Below are 15907 nucleotides of genomic sequence, written 5' to 3'. Positions count from 1 at the left end.
TAATGTATGTTGTATGAATGCATGAACTGAGCATAAGGAACTAAACTGCAGCTGCCACATCACCCCATGGGACATCTGGAGAAGAGAGAGAGAGACAGTGAATGAATCATGGGTTTTATAATCTCAGGACACTGGGCCCAGGTGCCCCTGATACACCAAAACTCCTCCCACAAACCCAAGTCACATCAGGAGGCTGCTGCCTCAACAGCAGGGGTCATCACACAAAGGAACATCAAATAGAAATACAAAAATGTAAAAGTTTAATTAAAAATTCAACACAAGTAGCCCACAGTACAGTAACAAAAGTAACAGTCGAATCTTAATTGATCCAGCACCTGATCACTCGATGATCGTTCCGAGGATTTTCTCGGCATAAAATCTTGAAACTTTCTAGTCTCACCAGGATGTCAGTTGTGGTCTGCATTAAAGAAAACATTTTAGTTCAGGAGAACACAGGGGAAAAAAAAAAAAAAAAAAACACAAGGAAGAGGACACATTAACAGCTTTATTAATGTTAAATTAACAGATGTAATTATATTTATGGGTGATCAAGTAACAGTAAGCTCAAGCTCAATTCTGTTAGAATAGTAGAACTGTTACAGTAATGGATACCTTTATGTCTTTGTTCAACTAAAATTGGAACTTACCTCTGGCACCATGACATCAATGACAAAATCAATGTTTTTGAGGAGGCTGTAATCCAATGACAGCATTGGCTTTATCAGATTAATGAGGTCATTCATCTGTTGGACATAGTAAGGGTAAATAAACAGTCGTTCATACACTCTGACAAAATGACCACTTTTAAAAAAAATCTTACGTGTTTCTCATTGAAACATGTTGGCTTTCCGTTAAGAATTGTTTTCAGGGCACGGTTTCCCCCAGGGTTTTGCCAAAGGAACATCCTGTTGGATTTCCTCTCCCCACTGTCGAGCATTTCTTTTAGTTCCTTTAAAAATTACATTGTTAAACACTGGTTCAACATTTACTGTTTATAATTAACCAGAATAAACAAAAACCTTTATTCTTCCTTTGGAAATGAGGCCCTCAACGCCTTTGTTCTTGAGGCAGGTCAAAGTACTGCAAAGTACATAAAAACAAATAAGCAGCAATAAAGTACAGTGCAATATGTCACATTTGTCAAAGAATGGTAGTTGTATTCTTTGTTCATTATTATTAATTTATAAGTTACATTTCATGACAGTTGAATGGTTCAGATGGTTAAAACATGCAGTTAAAAGCAAGGTTAGGTTCAATTCAAACACATGATTTCATGTTGATGTTTAGACCAAGAGGAGGCATTTATGTTGTGTACTAAGTGATAGAGGAAGATGAAGAGAATGTTTATGTACTGCTGCAGTATATATTAAAAAAAAACAAAAACAAAAAAACATAGAAGACCCCATGATGTCCTGCTTGAGCTTTTATAGAAGATGCAGCTAAATTCCCACAGCAGTTACTGTAATGCATATTCAGGTGCTTGATTAATTAAATTAGCAGGAGAAGGGTGAAGATTGGTCAAACCTGGTGAAGGCGTATGGCTCAGGCAGGTCACAACCACATGTGAAAATGCCTGACTGACTGGGCTCATAACAGGCACAGTCTTTGTGCAGCCAGCCATTGCATGTCTCGCATTTCACCCAGTCCTCCTTCTGCACATGTGGATACAACTGCCTACAATTTCAAAAAGATATCACAGCAGAGATCCAGATGCTACATTGATACTACACTACCAACATTTGAACTGTACAAAGCTGTGAATCTGGTACTTGGTGCATTGGTTTCCAGTGCTGTCGTAGTAATTGCAGGCATGAATTGCCTCTGCCATGCAAGACTCACGCACTTTCTTCCCCTACAAAAAAGAACATTTGAACTGTTAAAGATTTATATGCAACTTATTTCATAGCCTGCCAATATTATCAGTTGCCTAGTGTCTTATGGTTTTTACATCACCTTAGGAACAGAATCGGCAATCAAGCAGGCTGCATGATACATCCTGAGATGCCCCAACTGGACTTGGTTCAAGGGTTCATTCATCATGTCTGTCCCTTTGATATCACGCTCAGCTGCCTTGAGTGAGTGACATAACAACCAATGTTTGTACAACATGAAGTTAATTTATGTAGTAAACCAAGTATACTATTTATTAAAACAATGGCAATTCCTTTAATAATTTGACAATACCAAGAAGGGGTAGGATAAATCTTTTTTTTCCTTTTACAAAACAGTACTTACCGTGCAGACGAAGACACCACAGTTGACGCCATCTCTCCATCTCCACTGGTCTGGATATGAAATGGACCATTCCTTCAGCCTCCATATGTTCTGAAATGCAAGGCTAAAAACAGATATATCATTTAGTGTTATGTTTTTCATATAATGTCACAGTTTATTAGAATAAATGTGTTTACATACCTTAGAATGTCCATATCAGGTGGAGAAATCAAGGTGTACTTTTCAAGGGAATCGTAGACCCTGATTTCTTTTTTTGAGCCATCAAATACCTGTCAACACAATGGCCAGTGTAAGTATCGTGCAGTCCACTACATGCAAATAAATATGACTGAAGCCTTTTTATGATTATCCATGGTGGCTCAGTGGGCTACGGGCATAGCATAATTGTGATAGATTAATAGGTTTTAATCTGGCCCTGGACCTTCCCACCTTCTGTCTTTCTTAAAAAAAAAAAAAAAAAAAGGACGACAGCAATGTCCCCGAAAAGTCTTAAGAAAAAGCCCTCTCAATTTCACAGCAGTACTCACCCACAGAATGAAATTATTGCCAGTCTCTGGAGTTTGATGGCCAACGACTCGTGGAAACAGAACCTTTGAATCTTGCTTTAAGCCCTTGAATAAAAAATATTTAATACCAAATTACAGCTGCAGACTAAGGAATGATGTTTTCTTCTGTTACACTGTCACAATTATAAAGTTATTAGTTATAATAAATTAGTGATAATAAATTACCTCTTAAATAAAGCTAAAGAATATGCAAATAAAACACATGCATACCTGGATGCAATGCAAATGGCGGGAGCTGATTGATTCCCCATTGATCCAGCTCCTCCACCAAGCCGTGAAATGAAATGTTTGCAAAGCAAACACCTGTTAAAAGAGCAATGGCTTTTGGGTAGTGGCACACTGTTTCTGTATGCACTATCCATAACAAAGACAAATTACCATAAAACTTACATTCTCCAGAGGTCTTGTCAGCTGGAGAACTCTCGCATTCACTGCCTGTAAAGGAACAACTAAAGCTGTCACTATGTAAAACTTTGGTGTAATGATACATCACATGCATTCATGTCTACTTACATCATCTGTAAGCCATGGATACGAGGTGTAGAGGTCATCCTCTAGGAGAGATTGTGGGCAAATACTTAAAAGGTCAGCCACATAAACTAATGCCCGTTCCACCTGAACAATGGCATAGTCCGTTGCTGGTGCCTTGTAGAGCTCAAGCAGTTTTGCCTTTTTTGAGGGAGGGGGGCAAAGATTAAAGCAGAAATCACTGTTATACATCAAGATTACAAATGCATTACATTTGATGTATAAATCCTAAGTAACAAGGCCTGTTCCATTAGCATCAGGTTGTTGAGGGTTAACATCCCATCCTAGCAGGAATCACCTCTACAATATTAAATAAAGTCATATTTAAAGTCTGATAAAATAGATTATCTTGTTCTTCAGATAATTTATGTTCATTTTAAGGAATAAATTTATGGGTTTATCGACATTTTTTTGTGATTTGTAGGTTTGCATTTGTCACAGGCTGATTACAGGCAAATGCTCAGCAACTCAATGGATTGGACTATATGCCCAGCAGTCCACACATGTAAGATATGATTTGAAAATTGAACAAACAAAAACAAAATTTTTGAACACATTTTTTTAATTACCTTGTGCTCTTCCTGGATTAGGAACTGCCCTATTGAGAAGCCCATTTTGGCCACAATTTGCTCATTGTGCATTTCAACATCCACATTTACGCCTAGGGCAGACACCACTGAAGACATAAGAAACACAGCATTACCACAATTTAATATGAACATTCATATTGTCACGATGTGGAGCGGTCTGGACCCAAATGGGGGGAAACTTGACTGGAAGACAGGGGAAAGACAAGGACAACAACAACAACAACAAAAAAAAAGGAAATAAATGATACAAGACACGTACACCATGACACGTATGTGCTTTATGACAATTTGTCACACAATTACCTGTACTTGTAAGCCTCAACCGTCCATCTGGCCCAATTTCAAAATTGTCCTTGGTTTGTGTCTCCATTTTTTTGATGAATTTTTGATTTATGCTGTTGTTGTGCAAATGGAAGACCAACCTTGTACAAAACAAGAAATGTGTCTCCTTCATTTGGCAGAGGAAGTACCGGTCAAAGGACAGCTCTCTGTTTTTTTGTTCTGCCTCTGAGGAATTGACAAAACTGCACAAAATCAGGGACAAGGTTGAGGCTGCGGAGTACTTCCTCTGGCTGGGTTTGATTTTTTTGATGGAAGCGGTCATACAAAGAGTACCGCTCAGCAGAGCCTGTGATGGGATGTGGCCTTTGCAAATGTTCTTTAGGATTTACATCATTTCAGGGGTTCGTGTTATTCCTCCTGTACAAAAGATTTTTCATCCAAGGAAGATTTACTTTGAGACTTTTATCTTGTGCTGCCTGTATGTTTTCACTTGTAGGCGAGCAAAGTCTTCCATCATTTGGATTAAAAAATCTCTGCTTTGTCCTGTTGTTGGTGTGTCTTGCAACACGACCAGCAATGTCAGAAATGTAAATGGTTGGTGGTTTTGCAGAGCTTAACAGACCATCTGCGTGGTCCCTCGCACTTTCCTGCCACAGAAGTGGGGAGCAGTAATAAACAACTGAGTGAGAGCAGCCCATGTGCAGTACACCACCTAGATGGAGACAAATGACGATAACTGATGTTACCAATAGAAGAACAAGTATTTGAATTTGCAAAACACTGTCACAGTCATATTCAGTTGTTGTTAAACTGTATACTTGCAGGTGAAGTCAAAGGAAAAACACAAAAAGACACTACATAAAGATGCAATATCAAAATCTGTGATAGTGATAACCACATTTCCATTAAATAAAGTAACACAGGTGGATGTAAAAAATGAGTATATATTTATGTCCTTACCCCCTGTTTTCTGCAGCTTAGCAAACATTTTTGGGTAAACATCCTTGTAGAGGAGCATCTCCTCAAGTCGGTTGATCAAATCAGTCTCAGATCCCTCAGTGGGAACACCCAGCTCAGAGCAAGCTTTAATTAGCTCACTCTTGCTTGCCTGTAGGTGGCATAAGCACAGTAGAATTTCAGAGGTTAATATGAACGCTGACTGCAGCAGCACAAAGCAATGTGTAAGAGAAAATAAGCGGAATAAATTACCACTGATTTCAATGTATAAATCACCTTCTTTGATTCAATCAACCGAAGCGTCGATCTTTTTGCGTTTTGGGGTCTGTTGTTGCCTTACTATTGAAACCTTTCAGGATCTCAGTCTTCGGTAGCACATCCCCAACTCTAGTAGCTGGTCCCATCCACGGCACAAAAGAGGAGTGTGTCAACTCCGCTGAATACGGGTTGTGGGCTTTCAACTCTTAAACAGAAGGAAAGATGTGTTTCATAATTTAATAATATCATTACTTTCATTTTTTTCAATGTCACATTCCTCGTTCTTTACTGCTAGGTCGCGATTTGAAATGTAGTACAATAACAAACCTTCACAGATGCCACTGGCTATAATTTCTTTTTCCAGTCGGTCCCACTTTGCAGTGATGTTGACTGAAAGATCTTCATCCTTGACTTCTTTGATAGCTGGCCTCTTCAGTGTGCTCACTAATTATAGAAAAGGAGTAGTAGTTAAAAATAAATGTAAAAGTAAGGTCATACAATTTTCCAGGAATACTTTTGAAATGAGCTGAATTGTCTAAACTGATTTTTAGCCCAATTACTTTTAAAGAAAGAGGTCATTATAGTGTTTAACCCTTCACCCAACAATACATATGTATAAAGACCACTCTGTTGATATTTAGAGCATCAAACAGATTGATACTCTCACTCTCTGAGTTCCATAGTAACAGCTATGAGTAGAAAATACATTGACAAACCTCAAAAAATCTTAGATAAATTATATATTTTTTAGCCCTCTGCTTGTATTACTTACTACTAATTACTCACATACCTGGCACATCAAAAGACAGCTTCCAGTTGGCATCTGCTATTAGCACTGGGGGATGGTGGCCACATTTGTAGCAAAAGAAATCATACTCATAAGCAGTAAGTGCAGAGTAGTGAAAAAATGCCCTCCGGATGGTGGTGTTGTGGATTGTCAAATTCAGCTGATGCTCCATAGCACTGATGAATCTTCCAATAGCTGTGTGGGTCTGTTAAAAGATCAAGCAATTAGTTGTTCTATACTTACTGTACAAATCAGTGCTATTTTATGTTTCTAACTGAATGAAAAAAAGGACCAAATTACCCTCAGTAAATTTGTCATGAAAGAGCATAACTGAAGTGTCAGAAACACTTTGTTATTGTAATTGTGGAAGCCTGTCAAGTAATTCTGAAATCTGACAGGTGTTCTGCAGACAGGGCACGTTTTGATGTAGACATGGACACCTAAAAGGGAAACATAAATTGTTACAGGATATAGTGGATTTGTTTGTATATATGAACCCTACTTCTATCAACTGGGGTGCCTGCAGAGACCAAAGGTATACTATTAGTCAATTCAAAAAATAAAAAACAGTATTTCAGCAGACAAACCTTTTTGAACAGTAAGAATGCCATAAACTGTTGCGTTTTTGGTGACACATTTCTCCTCGGACAAGTCTGGTGGTGTAGGACCTGGACAGTACGGGCACTTGGTTTCCTCAGGTGAGAACTTCTGTGGGATGTTTGTTTAACGCAGCAAACATCCCACAGAAGTTCTCAGGTGAGAACTTCTGTGGGATGAAAAAGATAGAAAAAGATGCATCACATGCAGGACACTGAAAGGATTTACAGTTCTGTTTGTCAGATTCTGCTGGCTTCTCTTTGACAGATAACAAATCTGGAGAAAAGGAGAAGAAACATATTACAGGCTGTACGTGGCATTGTTTTTTTCCTAATATACTAAGCATGTTATATCATGGCATACTGTAGTACAGTAAAACAATATAAATAAAATCCACTGTGCAGACACTTGCTTGTAATACTTGGTTAAGTGCTATGATATGACTGGAAATATCATATATACATGCATATATCTCTATTCCATTTTTGTCATTATAGCACTGATTACCATACAATAAGTCTCAGTGGGCAGTGTTCTCTAAGACTCATACAAAACAAAGTCACTGGGCCTTGTTAGATCAGGGTTAAAGGGGAAAAATGGATAAAGGAGGTGGACCCAAACACAGTTAGACAGGAGGCAAGATCAGGCAAAGACAAAAGGCGAGCTTTATTAACTCAAAGATGAATGCAAAAATCAAGGAGCATGAAACCAAAGACGTCCAAAGACCCAAAAAACAAAGTAGCAAAGAAAGCAGCAAGACAAAGTAGCAACAAAACTAGTAAGACAAAGTACAACCAAAAAGCAAAGTTCAAATCAAAAAATGCCAAAATGCAAAACTCAAAGTCCAAAAACACATACCAAGGAGAGACTGGAAACAAAAGGAGCTCTGGGAGGACAAGACGCAGACAGGAGCAGGAGCAGGAGCAGGGACAGGGGCAGGGGCAGGGACAGGGACAGGGACAGGGACAGGGACAGGGACAGGGACATGGACATGGACATGGAGCAAGATCTGAGCCTGACAGATACATACAATGACCAACAAGGAGTAAAGGGAAAACACAGACTAAATACACAGACGCTGATGAACAGATGAGGAACAGGTGAGGAGAAAGAGGAGGGAGGAGGCCAGGTGTGGTAACGAAGGGGAGGAGCACATGAGAAAACATGAAGGCAACAATACAACAGACAGAGGGAGACAGAGGCGAGAACATAGGAGAAACTTAAAGGACACAGAGGGTCATTGAAAATCAAAACAAAGACCCAGCAAGACATGATACAAAGACATAAATGACAGGCCTTTGAGGCAACTGTATCAGTGCAAATATATTTTTTTCTCATGTTTTTACATACTTGGGAGGAGTGTCTTACTCTGAAGAATCAACCCTGTCCATTGAGGGAAAAAAAAATCAAATTTCAGTAACTGTGTAACAGTTACAAAATTATTATTATTACTTGAGGTGCCTAACAATATGTTGGGATAGTTATAAAAACTTGAGACCTTTTCAGTGAGTCAGCCATCACTATTAGACTAAGTAACATTGCTTCATCATGCCAAGGTACACTTATTCAAGGCCAGCTTTGAATTACTGGAACACAAAAAGGTATGGCCAGTAGATGTGATGAATTATTTTTACATACACCAGTCTGTGTAAATAACTGTGTTTGTGGAAAATGCTGATGGCAGAGAGTACAATATCTGTTTTTTTCTGTGTTTTTGAGTGATCTCACCATGTTTTTTCAGATGATTTTCAAAAGAATGTTTTCTCTGTATGATGGATTGGCACTTGGGACAGTGCCAATGGCTCCTTTGTGCCAGCTTCACCTCACAGTGGCATGGTATGCTAAAAGTGTCTGTGGAAAGATGAAAACAAATGTGAAAATGAACATAATAGACCAAGAACACAGATTGATATGACACTGGAATTTGGTGAAAATCTTTAACAAAATTAAACACCCATGGTACACTTATTATGCTTACCAACTGCATTGTCGCTGAAGCACAATGCATATTTTAAATGGACCTTATTCAGATGGTCTCTGGTTGCCACTGTGGCAACATTGCAGTAAGGGCAATTGTTGTCCTCATTGCGATAAAAGTCCTCTGTTTTTGTGAAGGCTGTATTGAGAACTAAATAACAGTACAAATTGGTAATATTGGTATACTGATATTGACTTAAAAAATATGATGAATAGCTCAAACTAAATAAAATATATATAACATGAAATCAAATAGTTTACCTGCAGCCATATTTGTCAAGTAGCCTGTCAACTACAAGGCAAAAAAATATCATTACTTCTATATAGTGTCATTCACATAAGACAGACAGCTATACTATACTAACATACTATGTTTCACGTCCTGCGCTGGCCAGAACAGCACCTCCTCGTGGACAAATTAAGCACTGCACATACTACAATCTTGATTTTGTGCCCTTAATATAAACATAAAATGATGGGTTGGAATTATTATAATAATTAATATATAAATTATAAATAAGTGCTTTAAATAAACCATTATTCTCTCTCTCTCTCTCTTTTCTGCTATTTTCTAACTGGCTAATTGGTCCTCTGGTGGCTTTATAAGCTATTCATTCTTCTTTTTCTTCTTGTTCTTGTTCTTGTTCTTGTTCTTCTTCTTCTTATTATTATTATTATTATTGTTGTTGTTTTTATACATTTGGGGCTTATATTCATTGAGATTTCAGTTAGGCTATAATCAAAGACACACAAGATTGCTCAGATCTAAAAAGATTCCGATTATGTAAGCATATCTCCACGAATAACAATGAAAACATAATAACAGTCAAAGATTACTTACACAGATTGCTGGAATGGGCCTGGGAATCCAAGGAATCCAAGTGAATATAGACCATATTCACACCTATCATCAAAATTGGAAATTGCTCCTGATTGGCCAGGAACTGAATCATCAACCGTTTCCTTAATTTCATTGGTTTAAAGGCAGTGGTCATGCAGCCATGGCATGATCAAAAAACTAATTGAAAACTTCAAAAAGGAGTTAGGCTAAGTAGTCCTGGTCGACTGATGATGGAAGACACGGACCTGCATAATCGCTAGTATTACTCATACAACAATGACTAATAATATTATTTTAATCATTGTTATTATGATTTCTAATAATAGTGATCAATAACATTGGATAGACTAACGATTATGGCTTCTCACATTTAGGCTATTCTGCTAACACAGTGAGAAAAGGGAAAAGTTGTATTAAAATAAATACAAACAAACAAAGACTCCACAGATCACTCAACTGGTCCAAACAACAGAACAGATCACAGTGCAGCTGGTCAGAACCAGTAACTTTAGCGCCCCTAGTGGTAGGGACCACTGGTCCGTGCCAGAGACCAGCTGGTCCTGACCACAGGGATCTTCATAATCAATAATAATAACAATATTAATCATAATAATTCTGATCAAGTTTATTTTATAGACAAAATATTATGATCTTTGACATTTATCCAGCTATCAGTGCTGCCAAAATGACTTGAAAAGGGAGAAAATACTAAAGTCACTTCACAGACCACAGGGACCACAGTGCAGCTGGTGAGGACCAGTAACTTTAGCGCCCCTAGTGGTAGGGACCACTGGTCCGTGCCAGAGACCAGCTGGTCCTGACCACAGGGATCTTTATAATCAATAATAATAACAATATTAATCATAATAATTCTGATAAAGTGTATTTTATAGACAAAATAATATGATCTTTGACATTTATCCAGCTAACAGTGCTGCCTAAACGACTGGAAAGGGGAGAAAATACTAAAGTCACTTCACAGACCACAGGGCAGATCACAGTGCAGCTGGTGAGGACCAGTAACTTTAGCGCCCCTAGTGGTAGGGACCACTGGTCTGTGCCAGAGACCAGCTGGTCCTGACCACAGGGATCTTCATAATTAATTGTTACGACCAGGGCCTAGGGGAAACCCTGGCGCAACATGAAAATGAGACTCCTCCAGGCACCAGCAACAATAGCGTTTTTAAATGATTTTTATTAACAAACATTTTCTTCACAATCACAAAATGCTGGTAGTCTGGGACAGCAGAGGAGAGCCCCCAGGAACTGGGGAGGAGCCGGCCTTTAAACCCATGGCTCCAGGAAAGCAGCCAATCAGCTCCTCAGGGCAACCTACAATGAGACACACCTGCAACCAATCTCACACACACACTCATACTCACACAGGTAAAAAAGGGATACTAAAAACAGACAAATAGAAACATTTAGGCCTATGACCTCTAGGGTCGTAGCATTAATAATAATAACAATATTAATCATAGTAATTCTGATCAAGTTTATTTTATAGACAAAATATTATGATCTTTGACATTTATCCAGCTAACAGTGCTGCCAAAATGACTTGAAAAGGGAGAAAAGACTAAAGTCACTTCACAGACCACAGGGACCACAGTGCAGCTGGTCAGGACCAGTAACTTTAGCGCCCCTAGTGGTAGGGACCACTGGTCCGTGCCAGAGACCAGCTGGTCCTGACCACTGATGAGCTGGTCGCGACCAGTGTCTCTAGCGCCCCTAGTGGTGGTGACCACTGGTCCGTGCCAGAGACCATAGTCCCTGGACAGACCATGGAATCGGCTACAACCCCTGCTGAAAAAAAACAACCATAAGATCATATTTAACAACTTCATCCTTCCAATGCGGAGGGAGTAGTCTTCACAGTCGTTATCGTCATGCATGTTATTATGCATTATTAGGGGAAATTATAAAACAGGAATTTATTTGCCGTTTAAATAATGTAAGGGGGGTAATTTATCCTCTAATAACTTTCATCTAACTACCTCATTACATCAAAATGACAGTTATATCACATACAATTCAACATTTTTAGAAAACAAACAATCATAACTAATGCACTATAATAAATTCAGTTGAAAGACGATAAAAATAGAGATGAAATAAAGTTTTCTAAACTAGAAAACAACATTAACCGCCGCCCACTGCGTGACGTTGTTGAACCAGGGAATTCGTGTGTCCACCACGAAAAAAGATCCTAATTGACTTTACACTGGCATTGTTTCCATGGTACCAGCAGGTAATTTCAACACATTACGTGCTGCCACCACAGAATGCGGTGTTAAGAGTTCATGGTCATTTCACATATTTCTGTGAGATTAGGCTGGCTGTTATCGGCTAGTGCCGCTTTTAGCCGCTGTTTCCAACTGGGAAAGGCTACACCAATGTTGATCCTCGTTTTTTGAATTTGCTGGTCACGTTGCCGTTTTGATTCCTTTTTGAGTTTTCTTGGTGACGAGAATTCCGTCCTCCATGATGCTGCATATGCATGATCCTGCATTATGCTCAAAGAGTGGGACTTTGTTATGCTGCAGTAGTGCCGGGGTAGTAGCAAAGTGCCTCTTGCTCCTCTCCTTCGGCTTCTCAGTCACGGAGCGCTGGCCTGGCTCTCAACGAAAACGCAGAAGGCGGGGCTGTATGTCCCTTGCTGGCGGATGTATTCTCAAGATGGCGAGACGTTATGAAACGACTTACCCGCACAATGTACAAACAAAGCCGAAATTCTCTTTTTACGAGAATAAATTAGATCATTGGTGGAGGTAATAGTATACAAATTATGACATATTTATGAATGCACTCATCGATTTTTAAACAACTGAAAATGTTACACAATGTCCCTTTAAAGAGCATTTCTTGGGCTTTCTGGTGGCAGAGAAGTCAACAGGAGAACATTTGTCATCTCTAATCCTAAAAAGGCTAGAGGAGCTTAACATCCCCTGTGAGGACTGCAGAGGACAGTCCTATGACAACGGCGCCAACACGAAGGGGGAAAAAAAGGCGTTTAACAAAGTTAAGTCCCCAACATACTCAGGCGTACTATAAGCGGAGCGTACTCCGCGAGGAATGTCCGCAGTCATTTGGGCTTCCATAGTCGAGTGCACTTCTGCGTTGTAGTTTCCTGTAAAAATGTCTGTGAAACAGACAATGTGAAACATTACCCACAATTCTTGCACATCGATGTGAAAAATACATGCTGAGCAGTCACTGGTGCGCGAAGCGGAGTCCGTGCGGTCGTAAAAATCTGAGCTTTGCGCACACAGGGCTTGCAAATGTCTGCTTTTGGTCCAGGGGGACCTCCGCGGAGTCCACTCCACGTACGTTCCGCCCGAGTATGTTTGGGCCTTTATTCAAGCTCTTCTCAGCCTCCACCCATGGCATGTCCTCCTGAAATATGTTAAAACCACTCTGAAATCATGGGCAGAGACCAGATGGGAAAGCAGAATAAAAAGCATTGAGGCAGTAAGATATCAGGTTGGTCAGAGTCAAGGCTCTTCTGGAGGTGAGGGAAACAACTGCAGACCCTGTGGTGAGAGCTGAAGCCCAGTCTTTGGCTGAGGAGATTGGATCCTATCGCTTTTGCATTTGTACAGCCATATGGCATGATATTCTCAGCAAGATCCAGCATGTGACTAAACTCTAGAGTGGCCTTTTATTGTGGCCAGCCTAAGGCACATCTGTGCAATAATCATGCTGTCTAATCAGCATCTTGATATGCCACACCTGTGAGGTGGGATGGATTATCTCGGCAAAGGAGAAGTGCTCACTAACACAGATTTAGACAGATTTATGAACAAGATTTGAGGGAAATGGTCTTTTGTGTGTATAGAAAATGTTTTAGATCTTTGAGTTCAGCTCATGAAAAATGGGAGCACAAACAAAAGCGTTGTGTTTATATTTTTGTTCAGTGTAGATGTGGCTGTCGTCATGCTGAAGAAAACCAGAGATTCCCTCTCCTGCTACAGAAACAAAATTTTCTGATGCACAGACAACTGCAAAGGAGATGTGTGCAGAAATTAATGTGGGGACTGAACTTAAACAAAAGCGGTTGAGAACCATAGGAGATGAACTTCAAAAAATGGAAACCACATTTTTTAATGTGGTAGTGGATACAGCCATCTCTTCATTTGTTGAGAGATTTCAGAACCTTGGAGAGGTGAATGACAAGTTTGGAATGCTCCTCAACTTCCCCAACATACAAAAAGAAGAGCTGCTACAGCACTGTCAAACCCTGAGTACTGCTCTGACCCATGACAGCCAGCTGGACATTGGCACAGAACCTGTAATGGAAATCCATAATTTTCCACAACTGCCATCAAAGAATATGACAAACATGGAACTCTTGACCTTCCTGCATGAGAAGAAGCTGACAGAAATTTACCCCAACATTTGGGTTGCTCTGAGAATCTCTGCCACTCTTCCTGTTACCGTGGCTGCTGCTGAAAGAAGCTTCTCTAAGCTCAAACTCATTAAAACTTACATGAGATCTACTATGATGCAAGAATGTCTCAGTGGACTTGCCATCATAAGCATAAATCTCAAATCAGTTGTCATAGGATGATGTTGTCTCCTTGTCTGGTGCTTTTCAGTGATTTTCAGTGTGAGTAGACATATTGACTTGTGCTTTCTTTAGGATAGGACCTCTGCAGAGCAGTGACAAATGGCAAAAGAAACCTTCTTATGCACATATTTCTATGTCCCACAGTTCATTACTTGTCCTGCAGCAAGCAGCTGACCACCACTCTGCTAAGACTCAGCCACTGCAAGTCATGTGAATTTGGCCAAGGCCATAAAGGCCATCAACCTTCCTCACTACCTTCATCATTACAGGGAAAAGGAATAAGGTGTTCCACAACAAGTAGGACAACCTCAACAAAATCACAACAAATGTCCACAGCTCAAACATATTGAACAGTGCTGGTGAGATATGAGTCAAGAGACAAATAGTGCCACAAGCATGTAGGGAGTGTCAGCAGCAGACACTCCCTACATCTGAAGCTGGATAACCCAAGACCATTCCTCTGTTGAGAATTACCAACTGTTCAAAGCCTGTCTCCAAGTGTTCTATGTCTGGATAGGCTACTGTATGGGTGTTCTTATCATAACTATGCATATATTTGTAGGAGCATACAGCCTTCAAGCGAGGGTCAAATGTTTATTACCCTGCCCCTGAGCTTAGTCCGGTCAGGAGGGATGCGTCCTCCAGACATCCTGGCACCAAAAAAGTGGGGTAGAGAGTTCATTTGAGGTGCTTCAAATGCTTTTTAAGTCATTAACTTATAAAAGTGTCCCCTCCTCCGCCCTGAGGCAACGCCTTGATTAACAGCCCTGCTAGGATCCTAAGACAATGCTTCCTAGTCAACTTCATAGTTTGAATGAAGATATATTTGGAGATTATTAATCAACTTGTTTGCATGAATATGTGCTTCTTCATTTTGTTTTTCATTATATATTGCCATGTTACGCCCCCCGGCTGCCTGTGTATCTATTATCTATATGTGTATGTGCATTATAATCTGTGTATTTATTATGTGTATGTGTATGTGATATGTATATGCATCTGATCTGTATCGAGATAGAGATCGTGTGATTGGCTGAGCAAGGGGCTTGGCCTTCATTGTCAACGGTCACCTACTGGATAACGAGCATGACGTCACTGCTGCCGGATTGACTGAGCAAGGGGCTCAGCCTTCGTAATGCCGGCCACACGGAAGCTGCGAAACGACTCTCGTACATGGCAGCAGGGATTAGTTATTTCGCCGGTCGGTAGACACGTTGCTTTTTGTTTGTTATTTTGGCCTGTGTTCACCCTGACGTCATTGCTCCATTTGTGTGCAATATTGTACTGTGTGTTTTTGAGTGAGTGTAGCAATAAATTGCTCACCTGTACACTGATTCTCGTTCTCCTGTGTATCCTTATGTTATGCACCCACACCCCTAGGCCGGGGCGTAACATAAAGTGGGGGCTCGTCCATTCTTTATTCCTGTTTTCGTTGATGAGATCTGTTGTTGCAAGTCTTTGGTTGGCAGTCTTCTTTGTTGTGTGGGGGCACAACATGTTTGATATGGACAAGCTTGCACAAAATCCCACCATGGACAAGTTGAAAAGATGCACAAAAGCAGACTTATTTTTGATTGCCTTGTTCTTTGATGTCTCTACTCCCTTAAATGCATGTAAGGCAGAGATTAAAAGTTGTCTGTCACTGTGGTCGGTGGAGAAGGGTGTAGTTAAAGTAGTGAAGTTACAGTCAGTCCTTGTATCTGAGGGTTTAGACGTGGA

At 40.0% G+C, this 15907-nt stretch overlaps 1 protein-coding gene across 1 annotated transcript; it reads right to left on the bottom strand.

Moving 5' to 3' along the window:
* Positions 1-754: 754 nt before the first annotated feature.
* Positions 755-9063, bottom strand: LOC125905312 (uncharacterized). Its single transcript, XM_049603240.1, has 20 exons — positions 9039-9063; positions 8779-8928; positions 8529-8651; positions 8151-8183; positions 6791-6911; positions 6504-6643; positions 6207-6408; positions 5744-5860; positions 5435-5621; positions 5162-5309; positions 4223-4913; positions 3899-4005; positions 3315-3470; positions 3192-3236; positions 3012-3104; positions 2763-2846; positions 2416-2504; positions 2236-2338; positions 1954-2070; positions 755-1852 (listed from the first exon to the last, which is right to left on the bottom strand). Exons 11-20 carry the CDS (start codon positions 4521-4523, stop codon positions 1730-1732), a joined length of 1218 nt encoding a protein of 405 aa, XP_049459197.1. The 5' UTR covers positions 4524-4913; positions 5162-5309; positions 5435-5621; positions 5744-5860; positions 6207-6408; positions 6504-6643; positions 6791-6911; positions 8151-8183; positions 8529-8651; positions 8779-8928; positions 9039-9063; the 3' UTR covers positions 755-1729.
* Between the last annotated feature and the right edge of the window lie 6844 nt (positions 9064-15907).

Source organism: Epinephelus fuscoguttatus, linkage group LG2 (assembly GCF_011397635.1).
Source record: "Epinephelus fuscoguttatus linkage group LG2, E.fuscoguttatus.final_Chr_v1".
Lineage (NCBI taxonomy): Eukaryota > Metazoa > Chordata > Actinopteri > Perciformes > Serranidae > Epinephelus > Epinephelus fuscoguttatus.
This window is presented reverse-complemented; position numbering and strand designations above follow the sequence as displayed.

Coding starts and splice junctions, on each gene's coding strand:
- LOC125905312 (XM_049603240.1), bottom strand. CDS start 4,523: ATGACCGCTTCCATCAAAAAAATCAAACCCAGCCAGAGGAAGTACTCC. Junction 2,847..3,011: donor GCCATTTGCATTGCATCCAG/GTATGCATGTGT, acceptor TTTTTATTCAAG/GGCTTAAAGCAAGATTCAAA. Junction 2,071..2,235: donor GTGGTGTCTTCGTCTGCACG/GTAAGTACTGTT, acceptor CACTCACTCAAG/GCAGCTGAGCGTGATATCAA.